At 36.0% G+C, this 14,014-nt stretch overlaps 1 protein-coding gene across 2 annotated transcripts in view; it reads right to left on the bottom strand.

Annotated features, from left to right (window-relative positions):
• Positions 1-14,014, bottom strand: part of HEATR5B (HEAT repeat containing 5B) — an 86,182-nt gene that overhangs the window by 53,028 nt on the left and 19,140 nt on the right. For both annotated transcript variants that reach the window (XM_082672111.1, XM_082672112.1), the window contains exons 9-18: positions 12,790-12,945; positions 11,850-12,100; positions 9,964-10,075; positions 8,652-8,804; positions 7,498-7,597; positions 6,852-6,961; positions 5,872-6,035; positions 4,991-5,166; positions 2,172-2,277; positions 243-433 (exon numbers count right to left, since the gene is read on the bottom strand). In XM_082672111.1, coding sequence (XP_082528237.1) covers positions 243-433; positions 2,172-2,277; positions 4,991-5,166; positions 5,872-6,035; positions 6,852-6,961; positions 7,498-7,597; positions 8,652-8,804; positions 9,964-10,075; positions 11,850-12,100; positions 12,790-12,945 — 1,519 coding nt within the window. The remainder of the gene's footprint in view (positions 1-242; positions 434-2,171; positions 2,278-4,990; positions 5,167-5,871; positions 6,036-6,851; positions 6,962-7,497; positions 7,598-8,651; positions 8,805-9,963; positions 10,076-11,849; positions 12,101-12,789; positions 12,946-14,014) is intronic.

Raw genomic sequence — 14,014 nt, forward strand, 5'->3', positions numbered from 1 at the left:
AATGGCGGGGGGTGTGGGAGGGCAGAGATAAGAGAAAAGGACTACATATAACTGAGAGACGCCGTCACTAACAATCCTCTTGATTCTGTTATGTAACATTCAAGAGCTGAAACAGAAACCTGCACCACAATGAAAGTATCTACCATGTGGAAAATATACAGTCCAGTTAATAATTACTGATAACTTAAAAGACATCTTTGTGTATGAGAGAAAATTACTTGTTGATAAAGAGACCCACTTACTTGTCAAAGCTATATTGGGCCATTCTAGCAATGAAAGTTGCTTCTCCAACCACCTGAGCCATTCTTCCAAGAGCTTCCCCTGCTGCACATCGTAAGATGGGGTTTGGGTTGTCAAGGGCCCCCATAACTAGTGTCAGAGCAGATTTACGAACTTCCTCAGGTCCTAAAGTACTTTTGTTTTCAGCCAGGCCCTATGGTTATTTAAAAAAAAAAAAAAAAAGGACTGCAATCTTTGTAAATATACATATATCTTCACACATTATTTTCTTCAGCCAACTTTCCCATGCATATACTATGCCTAGAATTAATACATGTTAGACTGACAGTAATCACTTTCCTAAACAGGATTTCACAACATGATATATTACATAGCTGTAGTTGAATCAGCCCTAAAACCAACAATCCCTGGGAGTGTCTCTATCCAAAGACAAATACTTAAAAGTTGTTTTTATACATAAAGGACACTGTATTATTAAATCAACTGTTATTTAACTGACTGAAATTTATCATTATAACTTTAAGGAAGGAAAAGGCCTCATGAACATGAAACTTTGATACATTTATATAAAAATGCCAGAGATGATAATTATGTCATAAAGAGTATATCCAATACATACCTAAAGACAAAATGAGGTAAGAATAATCAGTAACTGAATGTTGAACTGAATCAGTATGAATGTTCATCATACTAAATGTTAATATCTCTCTTCTAGTTACACTTACTGTCCTGGAACTTAAATTACTTACTTGAGACCAAAAATATAAGTCATGGTAGCTAGGGAAAATGTTAACTACAGCAGAGGCATTAGTGAGCACATATATGAAGAAACACATACTGTACAGCAATATTACAGCTGTTAACCAACCTTCCAACCACTGAGGGAAACCATGACCACCCCACTCCTTTCTTAAAAAACTCAGATGTTGGTAGCTGATGGTCTCTGAAAAGGGCATATACTAATGATTATATAAATGGTACAAGCCTTTATTTGTATAACCAATGCCTACATCCCTTTTCCCTGAAGTTTACAAAATGTGATTTAATTCATGCCCATTTAAACACTTGTACTTGTTGCCCTTTTAAAGCAGTGATATCTTATAATAAGCTTAGTGCTGAATAACATGACTTTTCAAATACATCATGAGAGGCTATAAGCTCCACAGTACAGTACATGAACTCTGAGAGATAAGCAAAATATTTGTTATTTCACTTCATACATGTAGAATATGAGGTTTAAAAAAGGCTAAAGGAACTATACAAGACAGAAACCTATTGAGTAGCTAAACCAGAACACAATCTCTAAATGCAGCACTCTTTTAACTACATAACAAACACAGCCTCTCCTGCTTTATGATCTAAACCACAAATCAAACTTAAGCTTTATCTAGTTAGCCTTCAATAGTATACCAAATTTCATTAGTCAGACATGTTTGAAAATTCTGAATATACCAGCACTTGTAAAATTTGAGGTATCAAATCAAAATATGAATTTTAATATTACTAAAATATAAAATACTTATTTAAATACAATGAGCCTAATATAAAGTTTCTAGTAATTTAAATGAAATAATATAAAAGCATGGTTATCCAGAGCTATACATATAAACGTAATAGTCTAGTTATGTCTGAATTACTATATTAAAGGTATTAATTAAAATCTTAGTTCAGGGGCTTCCCTGGTGGCGCAGTGGTTGAGAGTCCGCCCGCCGACGCAGGGGACACGGGTTCGTGCCCAGGTCCGGGAAGATCCCACATGCCGCGGAGCGGCTGGGCCCGTGAGCCATGGCCGCTGAGCCTGCGAGTCCAGAGCCTGTGCTCCGCAATGGGAGAGGCCACAACAGTGAGAGGCCCGCGTACCACAAAAAAATAGAAATAAAAAATAAAATAAAATCTTAGTTCAGAATATTTGCTGTTTTAAAAGTAAATACCTTTAGTGCACTAAGAACAGCTGTAAAAATATTAAGCTGCACAGCCTGCTGGCGAACACCTTTGGCTTGTTTAACACATTCGGCAAAGTGATCCAACATCTGTAATCTGTAACAATAAAGATCACATTAGCAATACTTTTTATTCAAACCTGGCCCAAAAAACAGAGATAAGAAGAAGGGTATAAGCTGATTGTTTAACAAATAATGCCCCATGCTATCTCTTTTCACTTCATTCCCTGGTCTAAACTGGATCTCCTACTTCTGAATTAATATACGGACATGAACTACTAACTGGCACAACACAAGGGACTAATATTAAGTTTCAATCAGCAAAATAATGTCATAATTTCAGTGGTCTTTAGTGTGCAACAAAGCGCCTGGCATAAAGTAGGTGCTCAAGGTTTCTTGAATAACAATCATTAATTGTGCATCTCTGTGGAAGATTTTTAAGTTGGAAATCTTAAAATGTGGCATAATTTTTTTCTTTTTAAAAAATACTCTCACACATAGAAGAAAATAGTACCTCGTGTCCTATCTTTAGAAGCTAATTGGGAGATTTTTTTTTAAAAAGATTTAGCTTTAGGGCTTCCCTGGTGGCGCAGTGGTTGAGAGTCCACCTGCCGATGCAGGGGACACGGGTTCGTGCCCCGGTCCAGGAAGATCCCACATGCCACGGAGCGGCTGGGCCCGTGAGCCATGGCCGCTGAGCCTGCGCGTCCGGAGCCTGTGCTCCACAACAGGAGAGGCCACAACAGTGAGAGGCCCGCGTACCACAAAAAAAAAAAAAAAAAAAAAGATTTAGCTTTGGTCAATTTTGTTAAATGTGAAAAATCAGAGGTGAATTGGTTTTCTTGTTTCAAATTTTTAAAATGAGACAGTTATCCCTCTTCCCCAAATCACAGCCATTTGAGACTATTCTGATTAAAGAGAATGAGGTCATATCAGATTCTTCTAAAAAGAATAGAGGTGGGGCAAAGGAATCTAGGGAAATTTCACTGGAAGGATTTATGCTCAATTATAAAAGGCCATGGGTCTCAGGTCAAAGCATTCTTCAAAAATCACATAGGAAGAAAACATCTAGCCTCCAGCAGGAACTCCAGTTAGAGGTACTTGGGGCTAAAGCTGACACTTGTACACCTGTCTGACACAGATCCACATCTATGCTGAAGAAGCAGGGCACTGTCCACACTGCTTTCAAGCACACACCTGAAAAGACACACATGGTCTCCAACATGGCCATCAAACATCATGTGCCTATAACTGACCTCAAATACATGACTTAAACAAATTTTTTTCCTTACTATATTTATTTCTTTTAATTTGAAAAATATTAACAAAAAGTTCCTACCTAGAAATAACCATTGAACATTTTCACGTATTTTAAAATATCAAACTGGGATCACTTCTTGCCTTTTACCTTCTTCATTTAACACTATATAATGAGCATTTTCTGATATCAAAACATTGTCTCTGTAAAATGTATTCCAGCCTATCAACTTTCCATAATTTATTCACTGATTCCTACATCCCTGGATATTTATGTTACATATTTTAATAGAACTTATATATTTTTACTTCATCTGGTTCCACAAAAGTGATTTAATAAAGTTAAGAGGACTTCCCTGGTGGCACAGTGGTTAAGAATCTACCTGCCAATGCAGGAGACACGGGTTTGAGCCGTGGTCCGGGAAGATCCCACATGCCACGGAGCAACTAAGTCCGTGCGCCACAACTACTGAGCCTGTGCTCTAGAGCCCGTGAGCCACAACTACTGAAGCCCGCGTGCCTAGAGCCCGTGCTCCGCAACAAGAAGCCTGCGTACCACAACGAAGAGTGGCCCCCGCTCACGTCAACTAGAGAGCCCACAAACAGCACTGAAGACCCAATGCAGCCATAAATAAATAAATAATTTTTTTTTTTTTAAAAAAAGATAATCCTGAATTCTAGTTACAGGTCTCATAACTAGCTGTATAATTTCTGACAAACCACGAACTCTTAGACCTAGATTTCTTTAGATTTAAAACAAGGACATTAAAGTAGATGCCTTATAAGATCCTTTCACCTTTAATGATCTTTAACATTTATGTGGCAACCAAATGTTCTTAAAGATATCCGGATAAAGTAAAATTTCATATTTAAAAATTTCCCCTCAAATTAAAAACCAATTAATCAACTAACCTACATATGTAAAGATATGCTATCTTTTCTATACAACTACAACAATGTTTTTAAGGCATAGTTTGTAAAACCTGAACTATCTGTGAAGGTCTTGCATTAATTCATTTTTACTCCTTCTTCTGGGAAAATCACTGTAAGTATAAAATGCTTACTAAGTTAAGTATGGTGTCTGTGGACACAAAGTATAGCAAATTAAAATGTTCCTATTAAAAAAAGAATCAGTTACTTCAGTGTTCCAAGTTCCAGACTTTAACCATCTGACAAATGTCATATTAGGGAGTAGACTTCTCACTCATTTAATTCCTCAGTAACAAGACTTGGAAAACTGGTGTCCCTAATTAAAGATACAGGCAAACCTACTTATAAACTGGCAAACAAACTACTATAATGAAAATTTCGTTGTTTAAGACCGAGTTCACAATACAAGTGGATATCATATGCTAGTACATGGGGTCAAACTTTAAAAACAGTTTCAAATTATGTGGAGTTTGCATGCAACTTATTATGTGCCACTTATGTTATTACATTTAGGAGACTATTGTTCAAACTCTTCTTATTGAAGAGTTAGCTTGGTTGGGAAAATGTACTGCTTGAAAATAATTTATATTTAACTAAAATCACCTTATTGACTTTATACTAACCGGTGTTTAAAAGAAACATGAGGAAACACTACACCAAAAAGAGCCACAGAAGCATCAATGACTGAAACTCCAAGGGGAAGAGGCCCAGGCACAGCTTCTCCCGCAGGTATTCGTAAATAAATGGAGGATGGATCATGCTCCAGAGCCCCACTTCCAGATGCACTGTTTGGCTGGAGCTGCAAAAGAAGGACATAAAAATCATTCAAGATCCACTTTGGGAAATTCACTTACCAAGTACTGGGCGTGACAAAACAGGGAAGGCGAGAGAAAAAGTAACAATGAAAGAACAGAATGATTAAATCTGAAAAATTTTAAATAGAGAGATATAATTTGGCCATTAAAAAAAGTCACAACAGTTCATGCAATTTTTTTTAAAAGTTTTGTTCATTCTAAAACATTTTTGCAGTAATGTGTAAGCAAAATAATGTCAGGAATAACTTAAACCCGCAAAAAATTTTTTAAAAGCAGCCTTTAGTAACTCTTTTTAAAAGGTACGTAAGAAATAATGTATTCAGTAGGCAAAAAAGGTTCTAAATCTTCAACCTACTAAATCCTATTCCTCTCTAACCTGTCACAAAATAAACTAAACCAAAACAAACACCAACAACCAAAAAGCTAGTCAAAACTGACCTTTGCCAATGAAACCACAGTGTACCTAAATACACAGAATATTGAATAAAGACAGTTCGCCAAATTCTAACTGTTGCTGCTTTCCTTTTTTCACTATTTATCCACCGCTAGGAAGGTATCTTTAAACGTCTAAGAAAGCTAAATGAAAATTAAACCTTAGTCTACAATATTTTCTTTTTAAATGACAATGTGTAATAGTACCATTGTTTTTCAATCAAGCTAGTATTTCATTTCACTTTATAGCTTACTACCTGGTCTTCAATTGATTTATGATCAGTTTCTTGAAGCCAGGAACCAAGAAGAACACTATCATCATAGTGGCAGAGGGATCTGAGGAGGGAAGTAGTTGTGTTGGCTGAGTTGTCAGTCAAAGTGAATTCTGCTACCAGTTCTCTAAGAAGTGCATTGAAAGAGCCTAAAAAACAGAACTTCAGGTCAGATTAAAGAGAATACTTTTTAAGAAAATGATAATCACTGCCCACCAAGAGCAGCAATATGTTCAACAGGAGTAAAATAATTAAGTCCCCGTTCCCTTTTAAGAAAAACCAGTATTAAATATTTTAACACTGGTTTTAATACACAATAATGGCACTTCCTTTTTTGTTATTGTATTATGCCTTTTAGCCCAAATTATTTAAAGTAATCAAAAACTCAAATAGAGAAAAGATTTTTTATTTTAAATATATTAAATATGATGATTATTTATATTAATTACTTAACGATGTGTAAACACTGAACCAGAGCATATCAAAATTCTTGGGCATGGTTGCACTGGAATATTAACATTTTATATGACATTTAACTTCTGCAAAAGTACGTTACTATTCTCCCTCCAGATTCCTAAATCTTGGCTGTATTGTAACAGTTGGGATAGTCATTAAAAGCATAGACTCTGAAGATGAACCAACTGGGTTTGAATCCAAGCTCTGCCACTTAACTACCTCCCAGACTTGTGCAAGTTACACAACCTCTAAGTACCTGAGATTCTTTATCTTTAAAGAAAGCTATATTTTAGCCTCATAAGGTTGTGGTTAGAGTCAAAGATGCTAATACCTGTTAAGGGCTTAGAACGAGACCTGGAACACAGTAGTGCTCAACAAGTGTTAGCTACTATGTATGAAGAAAAGGAAAATGGTTGCCTTCCTTTACATGGTCAGAACTCTATGATATTGTGAAGAACTGCAAAGGTATACTGAAGAATTTTTATTAGACATCCACAAATTTTATTTACCTTCATAAGTTTTTGGAGGTAACAACGCCAAGATATCATAAAGTCTTAAACGGACCATTGCAGCACTAGCTTTCAGATGAGCTCCGTGGGCTTTAATTACAGATGGAATGCTAAAATATCAAAAGTATAATTAGTATTAGCTTATTAGAATAATACTTACATTTTTTTCCAGCCATGTATCAATGTACCATCAAAGTACATTGATAAGTATTACATTTTTCTTTTAGTTTATTTTGTGACTTTTACTGTTAGTAACAGAAACACTATAAAATACAATTTCAGGGACTTCCCTGGTGGTCCAGTGGGTAAGGCCCCACGCTCACAATGCAGGGGCCCGGGTTCAATCCCTGGTCAGAGAACTAGATCCCGCATGCACGCTGCATCTAAGAGCTTGCATGCTGCAATTAAGAAGCCCACATGCCTTAACTAAGACCCAGTGCAGCCAAAATAAATAAATAAATAATAATTAAAATAAATAAATAAAATACAATTTTATTTCAATCCACACAGCTACTGAAATTTTTAAAGTCACTTCACACAAATAAAATTTAGTACATTTCCTATATGATACTATAGGGAATTACAAAACATGGCTATTTATAAATATATAAAATTGGATGTTAATGTGTCCTAATTGCCTACTTACTGTGACATCATAGTCATGGCACATTCAATAGGGGTCATCAATTTTCTAATCACATCTTCAGTTAGGAGTTCAGGACAATGTGCAACAAAACTCCTCATTGCTAAAAAAAAAATTTAAAAAGACATTTGAAACAGCTTTTGTGAGGATGAACAAATTTATAAAATTATATAAAGGTACCTAAAATTTTTAATTATTACAAAATATAAAGTTCTAAAACAAGGTCAAACCAAAAGAGGAACCAATTGCAACTTTAGAGAAAACTCATTAGAAAAGGCTAGAAGAAGAGTGGACAGCAAAAATGGAGGGAGGGAAGATGTCTGTTAGAAAGATTTCTGTGAACGAGAATTCAGAAGTCTATGATCCCACGTGAATTCAGATAACTACAAAAAAGCTGTTTCAGAACAGAACCAACAGTGGACATAATGGCCCAGTGAGAGGACATAGCTTTATTGGCTCTTTAGCAGTAGAGCTAAGACTAAACCAGCTCTTAGATGTGTGGGAACAAAACTAACACCTTGCCCTGTGGCGCTTATGGTTAAGTGTACATCTGTCTCCCACAGTTTGAAAAAAGAAGCACTTTTCACCCTCAGATAAAGCAAAAATGGACAGGGTCACTCTGTGTAATTCTAGTTTTCAAATGAAACAAAACTTGAGCCTTTCCTGTAAGTTGCTGACTCCCAAACAAAAACAACTTTCATACTTTTTAAAATGCTGGTATCTAAAAGACGTATCAACTTTTGCAGATTTGATGGGAGAAAACAGCTATCTGTCCATTAAGAAAAAACTAACTGTAAACTCAGTAACCTTGGTAATCCTGTTTCTTTTTCCTTTAAATAGGCACTGGGCTTTTTTACTTGGTGACCCAGTGCTTCTTCAGGTGGAAGAATGCAATAACTGGGAATTAAGACACCTGGGTTGTTCCAGCTCCTAATTGATCATGAACTCTAACCTCCTTTTCAGAGTCTCAGCTTCATTTTTATTACAAAATTAGTAAACTGGTATAGATTACTTATAAAGTTTCTTTCTAAATCCAAAAGTGTACAGATTCATCATTATATATTAAAGTAAAAAATTGAAGTAATCATTTTCCTTCACTTCACAAATATTTTAGTAAGAAAATAATATCCTGAAAGTGCAGTCCTTTCAGTTCTTACCACATAAAGCTCCAGCACGACCTTCCAATGTTACCTGCCAGGTAAAAGAATCGCCTCGGGCCTTCTCAGCCTCCAATTCCTTCAATGAACGAGGGAAAACATTTCGCCACAATAACAACATCTTGGGCAGATGGTAACGAACAACAGATGGTCCTGACAGAGAAAATGAGAACACCAAACCATACATATATATAGCATTACAAACAAAAGTCAAAGAAAAGAGCCCCAAACAAGCTCTAACAATATCTATCATTTCACTGTATCTTTGTCTCTAATATTAACATTTTCAAAATGTTTCTTATTCAGTAAAATATATATTAAAGCATAATAAAATTCACCTAAAAACTATCAATATTTTTAGCATCCAACATAAAACAAATCCACAAAGTCATCTAAAAGAAATTACCCAAATATATTCAGAATGATGGATTACATTCTATCAATGATAAAATATATATGGGACACATTTTATGATGCCTTTTCTATAAATATTATATATGTATATAAACATGTACACCCACTCCCAAACACATACATATATTTACTACTCCATTTTAAGGGCAATTTATATGGTTAATTTAGTTCTATGGAGTAGTATATTTAGAACTAGGAACCTATATTTCCATTGCTAAGGAATTCATTTAACATACCACACAACATAAATTTCTAGAAAAAAAAGTTACCACTTTTTATTTTCTTTAGAAAATGGGGTCAAGGTTTAATTTCCAAAAGGTAGATGCATCAAGCAGTGAGTAACTTTGTAGCACACACACGCATACTTTTTATAGTAGAAGCCAAACACGTGAAGTAAAAAGTGGACACACCTTATCACAATGATAAAACATATTTCTGTTCTATGTACAGTGCTAAACTTTGCCTGCATCTCAGATTTGTCATAGCACTTAGGAAAGTGAAGTGCATAAAGATAACCCCAAGAAAGCAACACCAATGGGAGATGCCGTTTAAATGTGACTTTATCACGCTACTAAAATCATGTCACTGGTCTTTACTTTGGGCATGGAATATGCCCCATACTCTCATCTCTTTACATTAATACTAGGCTAATCATTTAGACCATGGCTATTCTGATGGCAAAGGGGAAACTTTGCTAACACCTTTCTCACTAAATGTACATAAACAGAAATTACCAAAAAGAGAAATCTAATACCAAATGATGAGAAAAACATCATTACCATTTTTTAACTTCATTCAAAGTCTAGAATGTGAAGTTGAATACTTCTAAATTAAAATTTCTTTACAGTCTACTGACAGTTATAGAATAAGACAAAATCCTACTCAAATATAATTGTACCTAAAGTCATAAGTGCTCCAAGTAAGAGCCATCCAGCTTGGGTGCGCTGTAAAGACAGCCTGCTATTTTGGGCAGCAGTTCGTAAGAGATCTTCAGCAATACTAACTACCATCTGCAAGAAAAGTTTAGAATTGGATTTTAACAAAATCAAGTAAGAAAATACACAGCTAGTATACTTCATTAAGAAAGAAGTTATCCTTTTTTGTTGTTGCTGTTAACATGTTTTTAAAGAGGCAACATCAATACCTAATCAATCCTGATTGCTCTGCTGACTTTGAGAAGACCCATTACAACACAGTGGTTAAGAGTGAGTTCTAGAGCCAGAATGCCGGAGTTCATATCCCAGCTTTGTCATCTCCTAGCTTTCTGACTTAGGATAACTCAATCTCTCTGCCTCAGTTCCCTCACTGCTAAAATAGGAATAACAGGAGTGCCAACCTCACTCTTATGAGGATTAATAAATTAATACAGCAAAGTACTCAGAACAGCGCTGGTCCATGTAATCACTCAATAAATGCTATTATTAGTAGTACTGTTATCCTACGTTTAAAGATTTGTTGAACTCTTATTATACATCTGCCATTAAGCTAATCTTATGGTGCTTATAGTCTTAGAGACAGAAGACATAGGAAAAATGGGAAGTAACAAGCAGCACATAATCAAATGATAATAGTACAGATGTAGTGGTCAGCAAAGAGACTTAAAGCAGCTATGTTTGGTGCAGGTGAACAAGAAGAGGGATGAAATTCTAATGTAAGAGATTAGCAAGAGCAAAGACATGGAGGCTGAAAAAAGCACGGAAGGAAAGCAAGATGACTAGTCTGACTAGAGCAGTGAGAAACTAGAATGAAAGGGCAGAATAAAGGCAAATTATGAAGGTACCAGTTTAGCAGACAAAGGTGATTATATTTTATTCTCTGATCCCTGAGTAGTTCCTAAGGGTCTCTGAGCAAACATAAAATACGAAAGTGGGGTGGAAGAGATGGCAGAAAAAGATTCCAAGAAGAATAATCAGTGAGGAGGCAAGCATATGACAAAGGGAGATGGAAGCCCAGATTTGAGTAGCAGCTATGGAACTCACAGAAATGAATGGACATGGGCCTGGTAACCCAGGAAGAAAAAAAAAACAGAAAAAAAAAAAAAAAAAGATCTAGCCCCAATATAAAGTTGCAAATAATATTTATACAAACACAATATTCCTAAGAAGAAAATCTTGATAGTAGTATAAGGTATAGGAGAAAGGGAAAAAAAAGTAATTGATTCATGAAAACCATTCAACTTTTATTAAGTATTACCAAAATGCTAACTATAGCAATAGCACATTCTCTTGACGTTTTGAATATAGCAATGTGAATTTTTATTTCTAAAACCCCAAAGAAAAGCTCTGATTTCTAAAGAATTACTATAAGGGCTTTTTTTTCCCTCTCTCTAAAATAAATTATAAAATGATACTATACCCAGACAAAACTATTATTCCTGTATCAGGATTAAATATCAAATTTTAATTAGGGGGCTTCCCTGGTGGCGCAGTGGTTGAGAGTCCGCCTGCCAATGCAGGGGACATGGGTTCGTGCCCCGGTCCGGGAAGATCCCACATGCCGCAGAGTGGCTAGGCCCGTGAGCCATGGCTGCTGAGCCTGCGCGCCCAGAGCCTGTGCTCCGCAGTGGGAGAGGCCACAACAGGGAGAGGCCCGCGTACCACCATAAAAAAAAAAAATTTTTAATTAGGGTCTGTCGACTCCATATTAGCAGAATACTGTATCATTTATTATCACAGTAAAACTGTTTTTGTTTGATCACCCAGTTCAACATCAATCACAGAAGGTGTTCCAATAAAGACTAAAGTCCATGTGACAGCACTTACAATCTTAGGATCTTTGTCATACCTTTCCCTTGGCATGAGGAATGCCCAAAGGACACTGATGAACTCCACCTAACAAAGCAGCCATTGCAAAACTGTATCCACTAACAGCTTCTGGTGAAGTTTTCAGGTTGTTGAGTCGTTCTGCACACCTGTCTAGAAATGGTGCCAGCTGGAAAGGCAGTGCCACAGCCACACAGCGCAGACACCACGCAGCAGCAAGTCGAGCTGCCATGCTTGGGTGAAGAAGCACTGAAGTCACTGTCTCCAAAAGGCCTAAAAAATACTCAAAAAATTACTCTTAATGAAGTCACACAATTTCATGAGTTAAAAGAACTATGTGTAGGGCTTCCCTGGTGGCGCAGTGGTTGAGAGTCTGCCTGCCAATGCAGGTGACGCAGGTTCGTGCCCCAGTCCGGGAAGATCCCACGTGTCGTGGAGCGGCTGGGCCCGTGAGCCATGGCCACTGAGCCTGCGCGTCCGGAGCCTGTGCTCCGCAACGGGAGAGGCCACAGCAGTGAGAGGCCCGCGTACCGCAAAAAAAAAAAAAGAACTATGTGTAACACAATAATTAAAATCATAATTGTTATGGTTTTATACAGATACATTTAGAACTGTGCCAAAAAACACATATATCAACTCATAAACAGGAAAGTACTTTAAGGAACATTTTCTACAAAGAACATAGTACATCCAATAAAATATAAATGTTGGCATAAAGTACTCAATAAAGTTTAGAAACAAAACTACCATGACTGTTTTTGATTTGTCTCCCAAAACTTTATTTCAACATTTAATTCAAGATTCACTATCACAGTGAATCCTAAATAAAACCCAACTTTTAACAAATGATGTAAACTGCTAATTACCATGATAAGCAACCAATCAGGAGTTAAATATCAATTACACCTATGACTTCTAAAAATATTGAAAAAAATATTCCAGCATATAAGTGAATATCATACCTATAGATGCTTCCTGAATAAGAGGGGATGCGGTGGCATTTAGGCTCTGCACCAGACTCCCAAGCTCCTGCAGGGCACAAACCATCACATGCTGGCTTGCTGCAATGTCTGCTGCTCCAGATTTGTTTTCACCACTAGTGTCATTCACTACCGCTTCTGGAAACACAAAATCATGTACGAATGTGGGTGAATTAAATTGTGATATAATTTTTTGATCTACGCAATTTATGTTTTTAAATTATACCAGCTGATACCTGACTGTTAAGAACTCTGTTTGTATGCTGAACATCACTAACAATTAGGGAAATACAAATCAAAACCACAATGATAAAAAGTCAATATAAAGAATTTAGCACAATGCCTACCCCCAATATACATTCAGTAAACATTAGCAGCTATTATTGTTACTTTATTATTATCACTGCTATTTTAAGAGCTGTAGTGTGCTGGTAGCATCACTGTCAAACTACTGACCAGAAAGAAGATCTATAAGGAAAGTGACTTTAGAATTTCTTACTGGGATGGTCCTCAAAGTTTCCATTAACTTGCTGGTCCCTGGCCCCACCTTTTAGCTTCCAATAGAATTGAACCATATTTAATCATGAAACAAATAAAAATTCCTTGTCAAATTACTAATTGAGAATATATTCTGCTCCATAAATTCCAGGTACATAGCACTATGTTTAATTCTGCTTTTACCATTTTAAAAATCGAATGGCTTAATGGCTTAAAAATCTGTGACCTTAAGATTAATAACCCTTAAATGACAGTAAAACTTTCTTATTTACATTCATTATGAATTACCAGGTTATAAAATGTAGAATAATAGGATATAATAGATTAATATACTATGGATTAAAATTAAATGCCTCTTTTCTTCTTAGACATTTCTGCACTTGGAAATGCACGAACTCTTTCTTTTAGGTACTAAGCTCTAAGCTCCCTGAACAGGTGCTATCTACGTGTGGCTCGCTGTTTTACTCCCACTGTTTGGCACAGTGTCTTTGACACTCAAACATTTCTTCAAGGAATAAATATACAAATATTTATAAAGCTGTGAACCTAGGACAGATTATATTTTAACATACCTAAAGAATGATACCTCATTAATTTAAACACCCTTTAATTCACAATTCCTAACTTTCAGTTAGTCCCATGCATTTAAAATATGGTTTGCCTAGTAAGCTATTATAAACAACAAAAACTATAAACTATTTGTGGATTT

This window comes from Grampus griseus, assembly GCF_964374135.1.
Source record: "Grampus griseus genome assembly, chromosome: 15".
Lineage (NCBI taxonomy): Eukaryota > Metazoa > Chordata > Mammalia > Artiodactyla > Delphinidae > Grampus > Grampus griseus.